A 24,358-nucleotide genomic window follows, 5' to 3' on the forward strand; every position below is an offset into this window, starting at 1 on the left:
GTTACGATCGCCCCTAAAACCCGGTGCAGTATTCGCGTCAGCGTGTACATACATATATACGCATGTGTACATAATCGAGCTGTAATACCTGTATATCTACGGAATATAAATACACGCGGTACGCGAAAAAGCGGCGAGAAAGAGTAACATTACGGCGGTGCGTGCGTATGCATATGCATTCTTTCTTCTTACAAGCGGCCAGGACGGGCTCAAAAACGGGGTTCCACACGTGAATAATTTATACGACGTGTCCTACGAGATGGCAAAATAGGGTCAGAGAGGGGAGGAGGCGTTAAATATGTATTACGTTGGAATTGAATAACGCGAGAATAATTCATATCGGGTGGAATGAAATTGCGAAGAGGCCTTCGTCTCTTACATATCGGACAAGAATTAGAGGAGAAGGGGAAAGAATTCCAGGTTGATCAGCTTTCACGACGAGCTGTGATTAAGTATAATCTACGCGATAATGCGCTACGATAACACGCTGCGAATCACTGCTCTACGACTTTCCGTGCGCATGAAATTATTTGATACCCTATAAATATTTTATATGCTCCCCCAGATGACGGAAAACGAGCCTTCCATCTCCTGATGGAATATAAAATATCATGCGTTAAATGTTAAATATTTTTCAACTGGCATTTCAACGCAATGCACGCGCTGCGCTTGAAAACTCGCCCGCGGAGGAGATTAACGCGGAAACCAGGGCACAAGTGATTGACCTTTCACGGCTGTTTTCGAAAACAATGAAAAAAATTTGTTTCCACGATTTTAGTCAATCTGTCTTGCTCAATATTCAATATTTACCCTCAAAACACTTCCCTCGCGACCGGCAATCGCCAGCAATCGCAAATATTGTCGTGCATTCATCAAGTACAGGTATTTCGGCAAAAAGCGATGTGTCTCTGGAATTCTCACAATCAATCTTTCTTACATTTTCCCTTCTCTTCGTTCCCCCACTCTCTCTCTCTCTCTCTCTCTCTCTCTCTCTCTCTCTCTCTCTCTCTCTCTCTCTTTCTCTTTCCCTTTCTTCCCGGTCCTCCCTCTGGTCTTTGTTTTCCAGTCTCTCGGACTCGCGCCAGCGAGTTCCTCTCCTAAAAGCTCTTCCTCGTCTTTTCTCATTCTCGCACAAGCCGAGGTACGGAAGCTCGAAAAGTTCGCGACTGGACAATGAATGCCGGTCGGCGAAACGACGGGAAAGTAAAAAGGAATAAATAGCGGGACAGATGTGCTGGAGAGTTCGTGGGACCGCTTGGGACGGTCAAGGAAACGGGAGGAAAATAAAGGGTGAAACTCTCCAAAGAGCCGCTTCTCAAATCCCACTTCGTCGGCATGGCGAGTACGACGGCGATGATTCTTTCCGAGGGTTCGCAACTTTTCCGTCGCTCCGTCAAACAAGCTAATGTTTACCATCCTCAACAAAGAAGGGGGGTGACAATCGCCTCTGAATGCTGGAGACTTTCGGAGCATTAGCATTCGTTTACACTCCGTACACCGGGTGTCACTTTTGCTGCGATCGACACTTCGTCGATAATCCTTTTTTTTTTCTTTTTTCACTGATTCTCTATTATTATAAAAATCAAAAGTTATCGGGAAGATTTTACGAACAAGAAGATTCCACAGAATTACGAGTAAGGGAGAGATAGAAAGAAGAGAGAAAAATTTAGCAACATGCTTGCGTATCGCATTTTTCACACTTTTATCTTATCCCCTAAGGTTTGTTTTTCGCGGGACAATTACACAAATTGCAAGTAACATTAATAAGAGCCGTTAACAAAGATCACGGAGATAACTTGCGGTATACCTCGCCTCGTTTTAAACCACGCTCGAAGAACACCCGTTTCGGATAAACTCGTTCTCGTGGCGATAATAAACGAGCTTAATTAATGGAGTGGGCGGATAATCTGGAGTTAACCAATCTAACTTGACAAACCTGCTTTCACCCATACCTATACGAAAGGGAGAACTTTTTCCTCTCCCCCACGTATCCGAGGAAGAGCCATTTATACGGCATTTAAACTCCCCCGGTGACATTTGCCAAACGGGAATGGCGAATTTTCCGGATTCGCGCCGGCTAACCGGCGGATTTCTTTTTAGCGCGACGGAGTTAATTAACGATTCTCCTTCCGTTCTCGCTCTCTGTAGTTTTCTGTTTTTCTCCCCGCTCCCTTTCGTCTTAGAAACTGTCTTTTCACTCGGCCGTCGCACCCTGGAAGGTCGTAAAACGCATCCGCGTCGGACGGAGAGCAGCGTGATTTTAATGAGATTCATTTCGTTCCGTCAGCGTCAAAGCCGGCCGTAGTAACTTCTCTCCGCGTGCGGCGACGTACTTTCGAAAAAGTGTGGCCTCTCTTTCCGGAAGTTCTCCGCCGCGACGGTTGCATCGCGCATCTCAGCCGCTTTCCGTCGTAATTATGCGTCCCGAGCGAGGAAAATAGGCGCGCAGACGAGAGGTTTTCTAATGTAACCCGTCTACGTTAAAGCGGCGAGATGAAAGGATTACGAGAACGTTCTCGGGGAAAGGCTCTTTCGTCGACTGTTGCGTAAAATCGATTATGATTACCAAGAAAATCGCAATTTCGTACACGTGGGAAATCATGGGTATCAATGAAATATAAAGTAATATAGTAAAGTAAACGTCCCAGTGATTACATCTTTTCTTGGAGTGAAATCTCATTTCAACAGAGTGAAAATACAATCACTTTTGTAAAAGAATGAAATATTTTTATTCTTTCAGAAGTGGTTGAAACTTAGAGTGCAAACATGTACCTATGTTTGGATACACGATATTTATTATTGTTAATCTCTCTCTCTCTCTCTCTCGTGCTTTTTTATTGCAATATTATATAACTTAATTGTATTTAAAAATTATAATTAAATTATAATGTATACTTTGAAAAAGCTTTGAGATATTAATAATGAAAACAAAGTTTTTTGTGTGTAAATGTCGGGACATAGATACATGTTCGATCACTGGGACTTTAAATGATTAATTAACAGACTCCTTGCGCGAATATCTTTGTTTAAATTTTTTCTTCTCCATGAGCGAACGATCAAATTGCCGTTTGCATAGTTTATACGAGTTATTTCATCGCGAGTCGCGAGAGTATCCGGCGTACTTGGTCGAATATTTTTCAAGAGTTTAAGCCGCGTAACGAACTTACGGGACGTAGGAAAAATGTTCGCGATAAAATGCTTTTACACGCGGTACAAAAGCTTATTGGATACGTCTTCTCGTACTCGATTCATTAATATCTTCGTGGTTTCGTCGCGTAAATATACTCCTTGTAACGCGGGATTATTTGTGGTAAAACAATACCACGGGTGCGCCGGCATTCTTTTTATTCGTTGCGAGACAATGGCGCATTGTTCGTAGCAGAGAAAGCTTCCCCTCTTCGTTTTCGTGATTGATCGATCATCGTGAGATCGTCGAGATCGATCGCGCGTGTACGAGCGATGACACACCTTCCGTCGCATGCGTTTCGCCGTTACGTACCCCGGAAGTTTTTTCGTGTATAGCAATGATCCGTAACTAAATGCAAATGCATGTGGACTGCAGTAAATGCAAATGCAAAGAGTCGTCGTCGTCGTCGTCGTCATCGTCGTCGTCGTCTCAACTTTAAGCCCGCCTAATGCATTCGAGTGCGACGAAAGCAACCAAGTTCGACGAACTCCGGACGGCGCGGCGTGTAAGCTGCCAACTTTATGCAAAATTGCGACAACATCGTTTGACTTTATTATTGCCAGCCTGATTTAACGATAACAACACTCGGTGTGGCGGTCTCGCTGTCTCGATCGGTTCAGGGCAACAGATGGACGAAGGCAGAGGCGTCGAACGGAAACCGAGATGGTCGACGATAACGCGTCGCGATATCATGCGGTATAATGCAATATATAATAATGAAAACACACAATGTCCGAACGCGCGGCATGAGTAATAATGCAGGCTCGTATTGTTAAGCTCCGAAAGTCCAAATAAACATCTACCATTGTATAAAGGTTCTTTTGTTCTCGAACGCTTCCATTATACTATATCGCGCGTAAGAGAAGAGATACGCTGAAATATGAATGATAATTGTCAACCTCGTGAACGTGGAACTGTCAATGCCTTTCGCGTGTAACACATTATAATAATGCGTTCAAAGACGTTAACAATCATAAACGTCAAGCCGGGAATAATTACATCGCATAAGCACATGACGTATCGGGTATCCGCGGAAATTGATGAGAGCTGAGTCGATCCATCCACGCGTTATACGTATATACGCGTTTCTAAACCCAATAAGACTTCCATCAAAGACAATTCGATAAATTTCTTGCTAAAGTACTCCTGCAAGGCAATTATGCAAACCGCACTCATTAACGAATGCAAAGTACACTAGAGAGATTTCGCAGCGAATCCCCGTGTACAAGCTGGATCGACACATTACTCTCGCTCGCAGGTAATTTATCTACGTTTACAGGGATGCAAATATATGCGGCACGCATACCGGCTCGAATCGCGCTACTCCGTTTATGGAGAGCTTCGACCTATCCGACAACGTAATATCTAATTCCCGGTTAAAGCTCCTACGAATCCATCATAATAATCATGAACGAAATAAATGACTTTACCGGCGTAAATGAAACGACTGTAGTTTATATCATGTCAGACATACCAGCCGGAACAACATTGCATGTTTCCATTATCTATTTAATGTATATATCCTACGTAAAATTAATAGTAACGGCGGTATTCATAGTCCGAGCTTATATTCAAGATATTGTCTTGAATTTAATCCTGGACAACCTTAATCTTGAATATAAGGCCGAACTATAAAGCCTATGAGATCTTGAGCTATTTTATTTCCCTCCCCCCCCTTCCCCGTAGGAGCGAATGTTGCAACGTTTACTTTAAAATTAAATTCAGATTTATACAGATTAATTACACTTAAGAACTGAAGATGGAAATGCATGTAGCATTAAACATATTAATATTATTATTATTAATCTCTTTATTGAAATGCAAAAATAACAAAAGAAGTGTAAATAAATGTACAGTATAAAATAATGTACAATAATAGAAAAATATAAATAGTACTTCTAACCAGAAAGACTATACGTCGCTATATATAATAAATATTTTAATTCTTCACTTAATACAAGTAATTTTTTAGCACACAAGTAGTAAAAAAATTATTTTTTTAAATGACAAAACGACAACTCCTCAAAAGGATTAATCGTATCTGCCTCTTTTAAATATTTCAGACAGATTTTTTTATTTCATATATCGGCGTTCGTGATAAAGACATTGCTCGACCTTTCTGTAGCACGAAACTTATAATGTGGCTCACGCTATGTTTAGCAAAGCTCCGTAAGCTCTAGATGACGGTTACGTAAATTCAGAGGTAGAAGCTCGCGGCCGACATGCATATTATTACATATATGCACAGTGTTAAAGTTTCGTAGGTTGAAATAATAAGAGCTGACTCGAACTTGGTTGTGAAGCATCGGGCGGAGTTTAGATGGAGTACCCTTACGTTTAACTGGCTAACTGTGAGGTTAATTTCATCGCGTAAACTCCAGTTAGACCAATCGGTTGTTAACAAATATTCACCCTAACTTTGATCTTTAGAATGATTAGCACAGTGATTCAGTTAATTTACAATATAGATTTTTGTACTTTTTACAAGAAAGAAAATACGTCGAAACAAAACGATTCACCGTGGAAATAAAAAGAATATTCTTCAGCCACAAAAATTTCGTGTATTATAAAGTTACGAGTTACGATGATAATCGATAAATTGAACGAATACCGAGTAGTAACGTTAAAAAAACCTGGAAAGCAAATTAGAACGAAATTTATTTATGCTTCTGAGATCCGCGGAATAGTGTGTAGAAGCAAATATCGAAATGGAATTAAACGATGTACGTTGGTAAATATCAAGATAAAATGTAACATTCAGTGCGCGTATGTTCGTATGCACATGCTGAATCTTTGATCAAAGAAAATTTTTTAAAAATCGCTAATCGGATAGTCTGTATGTAGTTTAGAAGCGGCGAGAGAGAAAGGGAGGAAGAGAGAACTAAATGTAACAAATTTCCGTACGCTTTTACTCTGTGCGTCGTTTATTTTACTGACTTTCGATAAAAATCTTTCGATACCGCCCGTGCTTGCAACAAAGGCGCATAAATATAGATATAAATGCGATGAAAGTTTCGAAAAGGATGATAAGATTCGAAGAAATGTTTCTCCGCATTCGAGTGGCGCATCCCGGCATCGTATCCTCCTTTCATCCCCTTCCCTCCTCCATCTGGTTTTCCCAAGCGAAGCGGGACAAACAGCGGGCACATCGGTAAATGCAAATACAGAGCGAGAGTCTGGAGACGTCGGTGTGTCCCTTCGGTTGGGACCCTCCGGGGGTTAATACATTCGAGTGTGCAGCGCACGTTGTTTGTCGGCGTATGCTTGTATGCAAATGCGCGGTAAAGGGGACATCGCGTTACAACGCGCGCGGGGACCACCAGTAATGCCGATCTCTCTCAATTGTCGACATTTCGACGTTGCGTTATGTAAATAAACGGCCGGTTGACGCAACTCTCGCAAACGGCGGCGACGATTCCCGCCCCTTCGACCAATTTGCCGGACGCGCGAATAATTTCGGACACGAGTGACAAGTGCGTGCGGGGATGCGAAACCACAATTTCCACGATTACATTTCCACATTTCTCATCCGTTCTGTTTCTTTTCACCTACCTTTGCCTCCTCATTTCGCCCTTACGCTTCTCGCGGTTGTAACTGGATATCGGATTCTTGTGTGTATTTTTTTTTAAAAGGCGGATTGAAAAGTGAGAAATTTAAAGCAGGGACTCTCTCCGCAAATTTAAAATAATAAAAAATTATCATAACGCAAATTTTCTATTGTATTGCGCTCGTCGAAATCGCATCAAGGTTTGTGTAATAAACTACATAAATATAAGATAATCGCACTAATAACTGCGTTGACTTCCACAGCCATTATTATTATTTTTTATGAGAAATTTGTCTTATTGAAAGAACATTCTGAAAATATCTTGCATGTACCTTCATATTTTGTTTACATAAAATGTCAATATCTAGTTGTAACGGCATAAAGAGAGTTACTTTGTGCGTTTGCGCGGTGCCTGTGAATAAAACGGCTGATTGTTGAAAGCCCGAATTGCGGAAAATGTCGAATGAACGTCAAATCTCCGGAGACGCGGAGAAGATTGCCTGAGCGAGGAGCGAGTTATCAATACGGGGGGGGGGGGGCGGTGCGTAAGAGACAATGCGCGGATCCTTATCAAGGTACCGAGCATAGTTGCATAGTTCTAAGTTTCGCAGATGTAACACGTTGCGTACACTTAACATAAACAAGGACTCGGGATCAGGCAACCGCGTTTGGTGCTAAATGCGCGGCGATAGCGCAGGACCTGCGTTCGATAAGTTTAAAGCTGCACTATCGATGTCGATGAAGTGCAATAACAATGATAACACACAACATTCAATATTAAATTGAATCGCGTGGTAAAACAATGTTAGGATACATACAAACAATATTTATTTTTAAGAATTTTAAGCACAATCGTATATGAATAAATCAAATTACTTTCTGTTTATTCTAATTTAGGGGGATTCATTAGTTTCAGAATGTTTCTGTTGAAACCGAAAGTTTTTCGGCTCTCAATATCATATCTGAAATAAATTAATTTAATATAAGAATATATAATGTATTTGAAACATCCAAATTCGACCATTGTTGGCTTTCTTTATCGTATTTGAAATATTTATTTTATCTTTTATTACACAATCATGTTTTGTACTTAAAAAATACTGGTATTATGGAGATTGCGAGTTTGATAAAGCCCCGAGATTCAGCCCGGGCAAGGGTTAAGTATCCCCCTCCTCACGCCTTGAAATCGCAGGATCGGTCGTGGCACTTTAATGCACCATGACAAACAGCCGATGTCGAGAGGATGCGGCGACGGATCGGGTTTGAGCTCTGCGAAAATCACCGCGATCCCGTAAGATCGCCGCGATGGGACGGTCCAGGATGGCGGTTCGGGCAGCTCGGAGGGATGTAATTTGCAATCAGACGTCGAAGTCGCAGGACGAAAACAAGGAAGTGCCCTCGCGCCCGATTGGCTCGTAGCCAAGTGACGGATCGCCGCGGTCTTGCTCGGAGGGGTGGCGTTTTGTCACTCTTGCAACCCTTCGTAAACGCGAGCGACCACCTCTTGGAAGCTTAACACTCACCTCCTCTCCTCGCCGGGCACTCGGATTTCCCTCAAGCTCATCCCCCTCCCCTCCCAAATGCCCTTCCTTTACCTTTCCCTTCCCGCGACCTCAAACCCATCTTTTTCGGTCGGTGATAAATCAATGCGGAGCACTATTTGCGAGAGCGCACTCCAGCGCTGGCTTGCTTTCTAAACGACTGCGGTAAATGCTGCTTTTTCGCGCACGCCCTGTAACTCACAATTTCGCTCTTCGAGATTGTCGGCCGAAAGCTTCGTCCTGCGTGCACGCAGTTCGCCAGAGCTTGTTTGCTCGGTCATCTACGAAATAGACGATCTGCAAACTAAGGGCGCGGCACTTAGCTTTTTACTACGCGACCATAGCCTGAATTTTCAAATGACAAACTTGTGTATATACTGCATTACGATCTGTTACTTGAAATCTTGTTATTTAATTATTTACTCTATATTTTATTTTATATATTATATAATATTTATTTTATTCTATTCGTCAAAACTTTTAAAATGAATCTTAGTCTAAAGAATGAAGTCTCACTCTTAAAGATCGAAAATTAGGTCACTACTCTCTTCTTCAAGACTTAACTCAATTTTCACTTTTTAGACTGAGATTTTACTCTAAAGAATTTAGAGAGCACATTTTATTTTATATTTTTTTTATACTTTATTTTGTACAATAATTTATACTTATATCTAAATATATTTTATATTAAAATTATTTTATATTCATCTCAACTATAGTAACATCTGATATTATCAATAAATAAAAAATAAATATTAATATTAAAAAATTCTTCCTTCTGAAAGAGTGTAAGCTTCCATTCGTCGAAATAATGATAATATCGAACTCTTTCAAATATTCCTGCTATACTAAAGATAGCGGTAAATGTATTTCTGCTCATAAATCTTTGATAGATTCACTTTTCAATAAAACATTTTCGGACATAAGTTTATATAAACCTTGCTCGTCTATTTGACCTCATTAATACACTGTTTAAGTTTGATTCTAACATTTGTAGACGCTCTGTATATCTCATGTAACTACGGAAGCATAACATCTGTGATTGGTATTAAGATAATTTCCAGCGAGCAGGAGAAACAGTTCGGCCAATTCAATATCCAGAAGATACGCAAATTTAACAAGCGATTCATTCAAAATAGATAAGACCCGACGTTAATTTCGTAAATAATTAAATCGACGCTTCCGAAAAAAACGCTTCCGCTTCGCGGAACGAAATTTCAAGATACATTCGACGTGTAAAACGCGTCTTAACGTGCGCGGAAAAACGACGTAATGCGTCGTCCAAAGAACATATGTATATTTTAGCTGGAGAAGGATAGCTTTAGGACTCATAACGGCGTATTTTCGTGCATCGTAACTTCGCTGCGAGCACTTTGTATACAAGGAACATAAACTCGAATTGAGTTTGCCAATGCCAAACTCCCCTAAAAACACACCGTACCGCATGCGAGCGCGCACCGCGCACGTCTCGCGGAAGTTCACGCGGCTTTCACGGGACTTATATAATATAACGGCATTGTGGTAAACACCAGCGGTTAGTATTACACCGCGGGAAGTTGTATTCGCGACAAAGTGCCCCCGCTTTTCGAGCGCGTAGAGAAATACGTAGCGTCCCGTCTGGGACGGCGGCGCAATGTCCTTTTTATGGCTGACCTTTACTACCGTGGAATAAAAAGTCACAAAATGTCGCGTGCAGATTGGCGAAGTTAACGCAATTTGTTGATAAATTGCCACAAAAAGTTGCGCCCGCGCGTTTTCCAATTTCATTCACCGTTAGAAGTATCTATAAAATATTGTAATCGATCGACATCACGCGGGGAGCCAATGGCTGACGTTTGTCACTGCACGGTGATTTTCGACGTGGGGCTTGAAATTAATGACGCGCGAATGTAAATGAATGCGGAAATGCAAGAGTACGTTCGTATGTTCAAAGCGCGCAATTAGTAACAAACGTGGCTATTTGGTGCGGGGGGGTTTCATCAGGACGATTGTAAACGGGACATCGGAATTCACCGTCTCGAATAATTCGATTCGGCGATCGCGCCGAATTTGCGAAAATCATGTCTCACAATCTGTATTTTAACGCTAAACGAACGCATGTTTCGCGCGCGCGCGCATATGTGTGTGTGTATGCAAATAGTAAAAAATTATTGTTGCTGACTAATACGTTTTATGTATGATGAATATGCGAGCACACGCATACGAAATAGGAGATGTTTTATTCACTATCGCCGAAACGTGTTTTTATTTAGTGCAGATAAATTTTCGTATTTTTAAAGTCGCTCGTAGAAGATGACCATCGAAAGATCTCGCTATTTCAGGGTTGTCACAAATTCTTCATTTTAAAATTTCATTACTTTTCCTTGATTTTCAAACAAAATTTAATTATTTTTTTTGTTTTACTTTCAATAATATTTTGAAATGTTTTTTATATTTTCATCTTTTGAGAATCGTTAAATATTTCATTGATAAATTAATTTAACATAGCGATGTAAATTACTGTTAATGTTGTTGACCCTGCTTACATTTTTAATTGCTATGTTGATATAGTATTTCAAAACTATGTAAGTATGATCTACGTATATTAAGCTTTTTTAAAGCTGAGAATTTTAATTTTTAAAAAATTTTTGCAAAGTTCCCTGACTTTTCTTTGACCACGTTTCAAGTTCCCTGATTTCCTTGATTTCCAGTTTTACAGCAATCTTGTGGATTTAACAACGCTGGATATACGAGACATATATATACATACACAACGAGATATAATAATTATTTAAAGTAGCCTCCAAATGTTGCGACAATTATATAATATTTCATTGCTTCTTTAGCTATTTACTTAAAGGTGATTTCATTATACACAACATTTCTCTCAAGGAATCTTCCGCGTGCTACATTGTGTAACACCGCGCACGAATAATTATATCAAAGATACGAGGCGGGTAGTGACGTTGAGCACAATTGGTGATTAATATTATCAACAATAATTGATTTCATAGCAGCTCGATATTTCCATTTTGTGCATGTCATTATGTAGATAGGATAGAAGCGTCCCGCGCGTAATTAGCCGGGGAATATATCCGCAACGAAATTATTTTAATATCATTTTCTCTCTCTCCGGGGGCAGAATATGCCGGTCGTGTTTAATACGCGCGTATATTTAATACGGCCGAGCATACCGGTAATACATGATATAAATTACAACATACGAATAAAAAGCCACGCTGGGCTTTTCCTACTTTTCAGCAAAACATGGAAATACGGAATACGATTTTCTCCGATTTTAAATATATATACATCCGAATACATCACGCGCGTATACGTACATATCGCGATATATACGCGACCGTAGGATTTTATCATCGTATATTTCGCCTTCGATCTTCATTATGAATACAGTAAGAGCTGCATTCAGGTCGCCGCGTTTAGCGTTAAATTTGTCGAACATTTGACCGACGTGTACTCGGAGTTTTGGACTCGCATTTAGCGCTAAATTCCAGGTTTGCAGTCACCAAAGTTCGCGCATTTTCGTGACGGGAGGGGATGAAGGTACTGGAGGTACTCTCTCCCGTTTAAGCGAACTAAATTACTTGGTTCTTGCGCGGCAATCGATATCGATCCATGTGTTTTTCCAGCAACTCGTTAACGCGAGTCGTTCTCTCGAAACTTTCTTTCGCCGTCTTATCTAGGATACACGTGTGTGCATCCGCATGTATACGTGTGCGCATATATATATATATGTGTGTGTGCTTCTCAGATAAGTTTTAATATCCGCGGGAAGTGCCGGAAGCAAACAGGAAGAAATAGAGAACTGACTCAAGACCGGATGGGGACGAGAACTCACGACGAGACCATCCTGGGTACAACTTTAAATCGGTCCTACCAGAATTTCCTACACGGCCGTATGATGACCGAAATGAACGTTACAGTCGGAGACAGCGAAGTTCTCAGGAACTCATCTTCTCCGTGCATGCACATCCCATTACTCTATCGGTCTTCTCGCGATCGGATTTCCTCAGCGTCAGCGGCTATCGATAATTTTGCCTTTTCTATTAGCGGTTTTACATACAATAATAAGCAAAAGAAAAAGAGAAAGAAAAAGGTAGATAAATAGCTTTATTTATCATGCTCTGAAGATAGCATATCCTCTCAAGCGCTAAAATGTTAATGTAACAAGAGAAAAGATCCAAAAGAATAGATCCAACAGTGCAAGAATAATTGTAAAATATTAAACAAGAGAAAAAAAAAATACAACTACATATTCTACGAATGTTATGTAAAAGTGTCACGTGCACATAGAAGATGTGATAACGTGCAGGTGAAAGAAAGAAAAAGAGAGAGAGAGAGAAAGAAAGAGAGAGAAAAAGAGAGGGATGAATTCTTCATTGCTCAATCTGGATTCCATCGTACATTTCGTGGAAGCTGTACTTGAGTCAGGGGTGGTTCTTCTTTTTCCGAGCTTCTTCCTCTTCCCTTTCTTCCGCAGGAAGAAACCTCCGTTACAAGAGCGACGGGGCGCGGCACTAAAAATCCTCTCGTTTCACCCTCGTATTTAATTGAACGGATCGGACGAGTTAATTACGATATCGGCAATCCCAACTGCTAATATTTACGCCGAGACCGAGACCGAAGCTATCCAGGTGGCCGTTATCGTTGGTCGCCTCGCTTAGAAATAGAGCGTATCATCCGTGACGCCTTCCATCGATTTTTCTCTTCGCGACAAGATACTTATCCCAAGGGAAATGTAACGCGGTAGTAAACGTAATAGAAATATCAGAAAATTGTGTAGTCAAATGGAAAAATGACAGATATAACCGATCGACGTGGAAAACGATATCGCTACATATTTAGGTCGCAGCCAAAAAAAAAAAAAACGAAAAATTGCTTGGAAGAAATTACTTGACGTCAGCGTTGGGTACAATCGATTAATTTATCAGTTAACTAAAACAATCGATTAAAAATTCAAAATATACATTTAAAATCAACTAATGTAATCAATTGTCAAACAATCTTATATGACTAATCGATTAAGTTTCGGCTTAACTAAAATAATTGATTAAAAATGATATATAGATCGCGACTAATTTAGTCAATTATTAAAGCAAATAAAAACAATTAATTGAAAAAATAATAATCAATTATCAATCATTAATTTTCAGTCATGCATAAAAAATTATATTCATAATTTTTACGATCTATTATTAATGTCAAGATAACATTCCTTCTCTATTCTCTTCCCGTTATTCTTCTCGTTACAATAATACCCACTAAAAATCTGTCATATCGAACATATTCAAACCTCGCATCGAACCATATTTCGAACACGTTGCACGCGTTCGCGAACCCGCTAATTCACTCGTAACAACCCCTTTTATCCATTTCCAGGCTGATTACCATCTATGCAGCAACCGAACATTACCGTCGCTATCTGCGACCGTTACATTCCGACGTGTCGTTTATGCAGACCGTATAACGACGAGACCGGGACTGAAAGAAAGAGGTAGAAAGGAAAGAGAAAAAAATTCGTCCTCGCGAACCGCGGATGAATACGGGATAAGCACACGAACATCCTTTCTCGATACCGACGTACCTGGACAGGTGTCACCTACCGGGAGAGTAGAGTGAGAGACAGGGCGAGCTTTTTTTTTCCTCTCCCTTGCCACGTTTTTCGATTCGTGTCGCGTTGCTTGCGCGCGAAACTCTGTACGAGTGCTTGGCGGGACTACTGATTTCCATAAAATTATTACACGCTCGTGCGCTCATGCCAAAAAATTTGCATACCACGAGCCTGCATTCCGGGCGGCGCCGCGCGCGACAGAAAAGGGGCAGAGGGGAGGGGGGGAGGGGGATTGAAATAAAAAGATTTCGGGCTTCCGTCGTTTCCATTCCGCTCTAATCGCGTTTTCGTGTCCTCCTCTGCGCGAACGGCGATACGAGTTCTTTTACGAGAGATATTTGTCGTTTTTTTTTCCTACCTTGCTTCGCATCGACACGAGCATTTATGGCCGTCCCGGATACGGTTCGATTTTCCGTCGGCTGGGAAAATTCTTAAGGGAACAAAAGAACGAAAAGAGATGGAAATGATAGGGACGTTCGTCGAGCAACTTCTCTCTTTCTCTGTGTTGTTCTTTTTAAAAATTTAATATATCTCCGTACTATCTTACATTAATATCATAATCATATACAGCAGTAATATTGCATTTATTATTAAACATGATGTTGATTATATATATATATATATGTATAGTAAATAATTAATCTTTATTCATTATAATACTATTTAATTCAAATTAATACCGAGCTTCTGTTCGTTTGTAAATTCGCCTTGTCGCAGAAGAATATAAAATAAATTGCCGATATATTTACAAGTTCCTATTACAAAATTGTATTTTATTAGACGCTGTCACTATCGTCATCATGTTTAAAAAATAAATTGAAACACATGAAAATCGCGACACTGTGAATGAAATCTCCTTGGAATTAAGTACTCTTTAGATACAGGTGAATCTTAAATATAAAATGTTCTCTAATTTCGATACGTTAGCCCGTTTTAAAAGAATATTATTGAAACACCATGGATCGTGTGGAATGTGAATTTTTCCAAAAAGGCGAAATCAATGTTCAAAAATCCGATTTATTTTTACATCGCGTTCCACGCATTTTTTTCACTGGCCATTATTTCGTATCCAAAATGGATAGACGATTGCTAATTTCAATCCCGAAAGCCTGCTACGCGGTTCTAGTCGTCATAATCGGGCATAACGTAGATGCCCGAGATCCTGAGATATTCATCGGCCCCGTTGTCGAGTAGCTAATTCGTTCGCAGCTGGTAGTCTCCGTTCTGCGTGATGTAACGCACCCATGGCAAAGCCTGGTAGCCACTCTTCTCAATGATCTTCAAGTATCGCACTTGAATACCGGATGTAGTGAAGTATGGTATCTCGAATTTTACTTGTATGGGCGGTTTGCCTTCGACATCCTCGCCGACTACCGACGGTAGTCCGAAGTGCGCCCTCATCAAGTACTCTTTGCCACCGGGGAATGACTTGATGATCCAAGTAATGGCGCTCTGCTCCGGCGAGTATTTGACACTGCCGATCGTGGTTTTGAATTTGGGCGAGTCGGCGTCGTTCGGCACCGGAATCACGATCTCTACATTGTTCGCCGTGGATCGTCGCTTGAACTGCGATCTCGCTTTTATCATATATTCCACTCGACTGTGAGCGTGCCGCTCGATCACGGATTCGATCCATATTAGCGGTTTTACATGCGTATTTAATCTGTATGACATGAGTTCGAATTCGCCGTCCGGCGGGATAAATGAGATCGTCCGATCGTTCTCGAACCGGGAAAGTCTAACACACTGATGGAACTTGACGTCCTCCAATTCCACAGATTTAGATTTACCACGACCCGTCGACTCAAACAGAACCTTGTCGTTCAGACCCAATCTCAATTCCGGCATTCCTGACAAGTAAACTCTCATCTTTATGGCACCGACGATCTCTGAGCTCAAGACATTTCCATTGGCATTCGCCAGAAGATTTACCGATTCTATTACATCCAGAAATACTTCGTTCTTGCGATACTTGATACCCTCTGACCGCCATGAGACAGCGTTGGTCACAGCCATAGGAATTCTAGGTTGAATCTCTAGTTTGTGACCCTCTTGAGTTATATACTCCTGTAGAATCTTACTATCGGTAGTTTGAGGATAGCCAAAGTCTAGTAGCTCATCTAGAAGCTCATAAATAACTACAAAATTGTCCCTTATACTCTCCTCCTCCAATTCTTTAAAATACTCCTGCATGACATGCACCACTTTGTGCAGGAATACAAATATTAGGGATATGTTTGCATTTTTCTTGGTAGTAGACACGATATATAGATTGTTATATTTTATATAAGCGTATGTACATTCTGGGGTCTGAATGATAGGCGTAAGATTGCCTTCCTCTTCACGTTCCATCACCAGCGGCATAAATTTTTCTATGACACCGGTCTCGATGTCGCCGCGATAGTTTCGTGAGATCAACACCTTGCCCTTCACGTCCAAAATATATATTGCTGACGTCGACATCTTGTCTGAGCTGCAAGTAAAGAAAAGAAAGGTTAACTTTATTATTCATATTTGAAATCTTCTTAAAAAATATAAACGATTACATATGATATTTGACATATCTATGTAGAATTATTAAAAATACATTCGTAAGACTGATGGCAGAGAAAATCAGCTTAAATCCTAATCATCGATACTATCAAACGTAGCCGATATCTCTCGAGCGTTGAGGTTATGATCGCCAAGGCGAACGTTTCGAGACGAGATTTGCGATATCGTTTGCGGAAAATAATGATTCGCATTTTGTCGAGAAAAACATTGTGGAAAACGAAGCGATAATAAATAATATAAATGAATTTCACGTCCGACTGTGCATCAGTTTTTCGATATGTATACGAGATAATTTTTTAAAGTTCTGGAGTATATCGATATATACCTTGATGTACGACGCTGCGAATAAATCCCTTAAGTACTCCTTGCGTATTGTTTACATTTAGGTATATGACACCTTTCCACAGAATTGACACGAGAAAATTGCGACAAAAAAATATATCCAACACCTTACGCTTCCGGACTGCCACTGTGGACCGTCGCGAAGTTGCTCGAGGTCCGAGGCGCACGTCGCGCGCATGCGTCGGCAGCTAACTTCACACAGCATATCGACCGCGACGCTACGTGCCGTTCGAACGTCGTAAAATAGAGATGCTCATGTCGATACTTCGTTATTAAGATATGATAATCTATTTAAGACCGTCAAGACTTTTACAGTAGCATGTTGTGATTAAGTATTAATTTATAATGAGTATATGAAATAATAATGAAAGTTTCGAGTCTCTGAGCGAAAAGAGCGAGTAGAATAATAATGGAAAGTTAAATGAAAACGTTACATGCGATCAGATTATGAACATAATATGGATATCATTTATGAGTCAGATTTATCTTGTAGCAAACATGAGAGATGACTTTAATGTTTATGTATATAATATATGTACGTATATAATGTATTTATGTGTATTTATATTATAGATGTATAATTATATAATAAATTATGCATAACACAATTCAGAAAACAAAGTTTTACAGAAAATGAGTTTGAATATTTTAAATCTCATTAAAATTTTGGAATATTAATCTTAAAATGCAATTTTTGGTGTAGTAATTAATTATAGAGGAATAAAAGTACGTTCCTTTTGAAATAAAAATTGAAAATTTCTTAGTTATGTCATTGTTGTAGCAAATGAGCAATATATAATCATATAAGTGCAAATACGTATACATATATTTTATCTGTGTACATATACTTATATACCAAGGTATCTCATTATCTTTAGAATATTTTACGTTGAATAATATTTTACGTTGAATATCTTTTATCTCTCACTTCTTTTTAATTCGTCTGTATGTAATTCTTGGAAAGAAAAAGGATTTAAGGAAATCTGAGAAAAGAGAGAATACCGATAAAATTACACTACGTTCTTTGTCCGTTAATCCGAACTCATTCGGGCGGATACAAATATTTCTAAAATCGCGCTTAATACAGCAACGAAGATAAATCCGGTCTAAGGCATTTTAATCTGTACTCCGTGTTTCACGAAACATTAAATCCTGCTTGAAGCCGTTTCGCAGAAAGCGCGCAGTATCTTCAGCAAAGTAGCGCCTTCCGACATTAAGATTCTATACAACTGGAAGTCATTTAATCTCGGCGGAAGATTTCAGCGTTGGCTACTCCGCGAGGAAAGGAGCGATAGCACCCTATTATAGCATATCCCGTTCAGAGTTTGAAAACAGAAAATAAAGGCGAGACTGTTGCAAGGCAAATTCGACAAACAAGAATCGCGCATCCTTCTGCTCGAGATGAGCTTTTCATCGATCACGTTTATTATATAAATCCTTTATAGAATGTAAGTCGTAACAAACGAATATACAAAAATAAATGGATTTATCGAACAGCAAATATAAACTACAATTAAATAAAAAGAAATCTCTTTTGTTTTTCTGTTTTTTTTTCTTTTTTATTACATCTCTTTTTTTTACTTGTTTTGTTATGTTTGTAATAAGATGCTTTGCGCTTGAGGAGACTTGTCTTAAAGCGCATAATAAATATTCTCTCTCTCTCTCTCTCTCTCTCTCTCTCTCTCTCTCTCTCTCTCTCTCTCTCTCTCTCTCTCTCTCTCGAATTAGATAAGATGAACTCTTGCGAGTCCGAATGAATTAAATATCCGAACGTAATAACTGGAAATCAGTTTCGCGGATTAAAATTTTCGCGATGCAGTCTTACTAATGCAGTACCATCGATTTTCTAGCGTTGTTACATATGCCGATAGACGGGACGGAATATCGGCTGCATTAAACTGACTGTAAATACACGTCGATAGTGATTGCCGGCTCGCAGATTCTGCCGAAATAAAATGCCCTTGTACGCTTTACCGAAAAGCTTCGACACGTGTGACACGTAGCATCGCGTTGCGCGACATAAAAGCTCATCGACTAGAATATAAGTACTACAATTTCACGAAATATTTGGTACATGTACTCTCGCTATTTCGCATTTTCCCTCTATTATTTATAATGTATACGTAACGTAGCGCGGCATTACAATATCCTGCGAAAGTAAATCACGTGGAAGAAATGAATGAGATGCGTTATCCTCGCGCGACCGATTAGATTAAATGGAATTTCTGATCGTGATTTCGGCGATCGTGATTCGCGGTACTGTTTCGCGTGCCGCGTGCTCGAAACGCGATTTGCCCGATTTGTGCCCGATTTGTGCGCGTAAAAGCTTATGCCCTCGTCTAATCGATTTAACGTTTATAACGGGCATCAAAAGGCGCACTTCCGGCTGTCCGAAAATCACCGCTATTCGGCGATATTCATTCAACTATTCACGGGCGGTCAGTCCAACCATGTTATCTGCGGTCAGCATGACGTACCCCCATTACGTGTTTCGATCGTGCTTATTTTCGCTCGCGATATCAGCGAGAAGCCCCCTCCGCGGCTTTATTGCCTGATTCTAGAATAACCCGAAAGGGCCATTGGCGCCCACCGAGCGGCTTTTTAACGCTTTAGCCGCCACATCAATCGTACGCAAATTACGTATTTTTTCGAGGTCGGAACTTTCGGTTAAAGCTCTTTAATCATTCATGTGCCGTGGACAATGAACGCGAATTGAACACGAAACGAAGAGGAAAAACGAGACCGCCAACACCACATTTCTCAACAAGATTCAGATATTATCCATTGGGTCGGGGGAAAAGTTTCTTTGTATTTAAAAAAATCTTTTTGCAAAAGTTTTTCATTTGTTTCATTGCGAAATTTTCGTTTTACAATTATATCATTCGCTATAGCAAAGTTTCAGCTTTAAGAATCTGTTTTTTCAATTACGGTATAATGATTTTTATTGAAATTATGAGATCAAAGTCAGAATACTCTTTTACTTAACTCGCGAATAACTCAGGAAGAAAAAAATCATAGAAACATTAAAAAAAAAAATGATTTTGTAGAGAAAGCTTCGAGCTTTCACGGTAATCGAAAATTTTCGTAAATTTTTTTTGGGCATGTGAGAGATCCTCAAAGTGAAAAGAAATATTTTTCATGTTTTTCAGCTCGTAGTTTTTTAAATGTAAAAATTACCAAACTCACAGAAACTCAAAAAATATAGTAAACTTTCGAAAGTAGATTTCAAGCTTTAAAATCCTTTTTTAAAATTTAAATTTCATCCATTTTTGACAAAGATATTGTATATGCAATTTTGAATTAAAAAATACGAAGAAACTTTTTCCCCGATCCAATATTACGTCACAATCTCGTTAGTAATAACATCACTTTTTTATTTTATTCAAATAAAGCACATTCGAAACACACGTCGTATAGCAAAAAATAATCTAAGAATACATGATTATTTTCTCGTTTAAATTCAAATTTCTTCTGTAAATGATAAAGTTATATTCCTAGGCTATTATTCCTATTTTTCACCAACGCTGTATTTTAATTGCAGTGATTGAGATGCGCGTCATAATTTATGTTGTAATAAAAAAAAAAACACGGTAATATTTCTGGATTAAACGATCGTGAGCGACGAGATACAGGACATCCTCTCTAATGAATACATTAACGAGTAGATGAGCGGTGATGGCCTACGCGTCCGTGCGTGTGATCAAGTTCCCCGGTTGTTTTAGCATAAAATATTGAACAGATACGGCTGCACCGATCGTATGCATCCAGATGTGTTTACTCGATAAACATTCCCTAGTATTTAGGAAAACAGGCTTGGCCCGGGACGAGTGTCCTCTCGTCGAATCCCGATTTCCTATTTTCCATTGAATTTCACCTCGCCGCGAAGCGTACCCTGATAAATGTTTCATACCGATTTCTCTCTTTCTCTCCCTCTCTCTCCGACCGCGCACAACAACATTATGAATATTATTACACAGGAATATGAAATTCGCGTGATTTCTATGCGTGTTTGTTTGAGAATAATGGAATGCGTCAACAACGACGAGTGATCTCGAATAAGCGCGCATCGTAATATTACATCAAATTCTAGCGTTAATGCGATATTGATGTTACTTACACAACGTAATAATTATATTGCGGAGGGGAGTATTACTCGAGTATGCGGCGAACGTATTTTACGATACCGACCGGTTAAGCAACATTTCCGCCTTTTGCGGAACTAACAGCGCTTGCCATCCGTGAATTAATCATGAGCTTGAAAATCATTCGTCGCGCACGGCTTATGCATCCGGTGCAGAGTGCCGACCGGGCGAATATTTACCGGGGTGCACGATCGGGCCGCACTGAATCGCGTACTGTTTGCGGCAAATTCCACGAGAAATTCCATTGTAATTGAACGAGGCTGACTCGATTATAAAGTCAAATGATCGGCAGGTGGAGAGACGGCAGGGAACTCTCTTTCTTTCAGCGAGCGAATGCGTTTCCTTTCCTCCGCCGCGCCCCGTCGTTGACTTTTGTACTTCACCCTCTTCTTCCCTCTTTTGCACTCGTCGCTCTCAAACGCCCTGCGCCGAGTCGAAGAGTACAGACAATGACGGCGTCTTGGGGACGTCCTTCTAGCTGCACCATCCCGCGGAACGTTTCAAAAGAGACTACTTTGAGAAATTTAGGAAGTCCCCGAGCTCGTGCAAATTACCGGTGCTGTTAAAGAGTGGGAAACTTGACAGTTTCGAAAAATGGAATTGCCTTTAAGGTCCTTAGAATAGTAAACGCTGTCGACTTTAATTTAACGCCAGATCCGTGATAATACATCGAGAGTTGACGCAATAACGGAGTACTTTATAATAGAACTCGACTTACTTCAATAATGAAAAAAATGATAGTTAAAACTTTTGTTGTCCACGCTCATTCTGAGATCAATCTGTTTCGCGAATGTTTCGTAATATTTTGTACGCAGGATATTACGTGGTAATTTCGAAGATAATACCATATTTAAGCAATTTAATCGAACATTTAATTAATATATATTTTTTAATATATATTTGTTATTAAACGAACATATACAGGGAAAAAATATATTAAAATTTGATAAATATTTATTAAAGCATATATTTGTAAGCATGTATTTATTTTTTTGATACAAGAATCATTTATTTTGTATTCAATTATCATTTTTTTATTAAGTAAGTATTCTTTAACTGTTAATTAAATGTGTTTAGTTAGAACTGTTGAAAAAATATTATTACGATTTGGTAAATTTTTTTTTCAGTGTAATAAATGATAAATAATATGCGATATAAAATAACTAGATCGACTGATTTGTAAAATAACTAAAATTGATTAGATGCGAAAACTGCAGTTTCACGAAATCGATTTCTTTTCCCGATCGATTCTCACGATGAAATGTCATACACGAAGACAAAGCGATATAGTAAGGCTGGAGACTCGTGCAGTTATATTACATGCCTATTCCTAGGGCGTCTCCTCTGGGAACGGCGCCACATCGAGGGGCGAAAGTTAGTGCCGCCTGGGGGATCGGTACGACCGATAATTGAGGCTTGAATTAAATTAGCCTTCGGTGTTCCATTCCAGAACGACTGAAAGTCTCGCGCGTTGCTCGCGCGATAACCGAATTGACCCACGTTCGGCCGATCTAATCGCGATTATCGATCACCGCTCTTACGCTGAGGTTTCATTAGGATCGATATCGCTCCGCAGTTAAATCGGTTAGGCAAGATGCATAATGGATTAAGCAAACGCACGTGAGTTTGATGGCGATCGAACTCTCTTCCCTTTGACTCGCGTCGTTCCTCGCAAACGCCGCTCTTACGGTTTCGCGATGATAATTCTTACGAAAGAGTAAAATGGATGTTCGTCCGCGAGCGCGATAGTTGGAATATGAGAGAGAGAGAGAGAGAGACAGAAAAAAAGCGACGTAAATTGCGGTATCATAATGAAGCGGAGACCCGCGCGCGGCGCATCGATTTGCGAAAAATAAACCGGAACAAGGAACTTTATCTCGTATTTCTTCGCGACTTGGAAAGTTCTGAATATCAAAGTTGTAATTTATCGTAAGTACTTAGATTCCCCGGCGGGGCCACCGTATCTATTATCGTCGCCAATTTTTCGTCTCGAGAAAACGCGTTATCAATATACACCATCGCAGAATGCGATATGACGCAACTGCCAAAAGACACCTAGCCCGTATATTTCTCGTTTGAATTGTTGCCATCCATTTACGTTAAATAAATCATATTACGTAATAACGTACGGAGTTGTAATGTACGGCGACACGGAAATGCATTCGCGTCGAGTAAATGGATTTACTTAAAAGTTTAATAATACAAGCAATAATTTACGTGCTTTAGGAGAAGTTAAAACGGAAATTCATTAAAACATTATGATGAAATCCTATGAGATGAATAAAACACTATGATTTCTCTTCTTGCTCGTAAGACTACATTTTAACTGGATATGTTAATGAAATACAATAAAAGAGCGTAGCCAATCTTGAAATAAGGTCCATATTGTATTTGTAATCTAATTGAAGAAAGAAAACAAGCTAAAGAAATTGGTTTGGCGAATTCAACCATATTCGTTTTCTAATTAATTTGTTTCCTGTCAGCTCTGAATCCATAACGAATTCCGTGAACGGAAAGAAAATTTCCGTCCGAGAGAGAAAGATTCAAACGGACGGTGCCAATCACCGCGCCATCGGGAACGATGTAGTCCCGATTAAAAATTTAAATCAGCCATTGGCGCTGATATTGTTAGCGAGCGAGAAAGTTTGCAATCCACCGGCGCCGCCGTTAACCCTAAGTGGAAACATGGAGCCGGGAAAAGTGGCGAAAGAGTTGGGAGAGAGCTCAGAAATGCGAGGAATTGAAACCAGAAGGAGGAGGGTTGATCAGTGAGATGTCCTGCGGGGAGATAAGTTTTCTCGGTGCAATCAGTACCTCGCTGTCTCCTTCACCTTTTTGCAGCCCTTCCTCTCAGTCGTCCTCTTGTATCGGCCACCTCGTTGGTGTACCATTGTTGTGGCATTCACTTATTTTCACATTTTCGAGACTTAAGATAATGTGGCTGCTCGCGGCATTCAATTTACTCGGCTGTGATGTTTTTGAAGGCGTTCTTATGCATTCACAGACAAAGACTTTGCGTCGATCGAGATTTAGAGGAAGGCCATTTGTGAAACCGACATAATTGTAACAAATTAGACTTTTTTTATTGCAGAAAAATTGTCTTACATGAATTACGATTGACAACTATTGAAAGATTATGAAGATTTCTTGTTTTTACTCATTTTCTATCTTAAGTAATTACAAATATTTCTGTGTCAGTTTAACAAAAGATTCGAACGAACTGATGAAAATTTCCAGTATTTGCCAGATATGGCAATATATAATACATTTAATGGATTAATGCGAGTTAATCTGAGGTTTAAGAACAAACCCAGATTTGATTGTGGTCACGATTTTGACAATGTAGTGGAATCCATTTATTTAATGCCGATCGTAAAGCGTTCCGCCGATTGTATGGTAGGATTAATTAATAAAGTGATTGATTCGGTTAAACGC

General features: G+C 39.7%; 2 protein-coding genes across 6 annotated transcripts in view; one reads left to right on the top strand and one right to left on the bottom strand.

Moving 5' to 3' along the window:
* The window catches only part of NLG-5 (neuroligin 5), a 271,314-nt gene that overhangs the window by 209,444 nt on the left and 37,512 nt on the right, over nucleotides 1–24,358 (top strand). The window lies entirely within an intron of this gene.
* On the bottom strand, nucleotides 14,884–16,944 carry AP-1mu (adaptor protein complex 1, mu subunit). The gene is made up of 2 exons (XM_011066030.2): nucleotides 16,765–16,944; nucleotides 14,884–16,359 (listed from the first exon to the last, which is right to left on the bottom strand). Exon 2 carries the CDS (start codon nucleotides 16,347–16,349, stop codon nucleotides 15,081–15,083), a length of 1,269 nt encoding a protein of 422 aa, XP_011064332.2. The 5' UTR covers nucleotides 16,350–16,359; nucleotides 16,765–16,944; the 3' UTR covers nucleotides 14,884–15,080.

This window comes from Acromyrmex echinatior, chromosome 12, assembly GCF_024713525.1.
Source record: "Acromyrmex echinatior isolate Ae372 chromosome 12, ASM2471352v2, whole genome shotgun sequence".
NCBI lineage: Eukaryota > Metazoa > Arthropoda > Insecta > Hymenoptera > Formicidae > Acromyrmex > Acromyrmex echinatior.

Excerpts from the sequence above, each read along its gene's own strand:
- AP-1mu (XM_011066030.2), bottom strand. The coding sequence starts at position 16,349 with ATGTCGACGTCAGCAATATATATTTTGGACGTGAAGGGCAAGGTGTTG.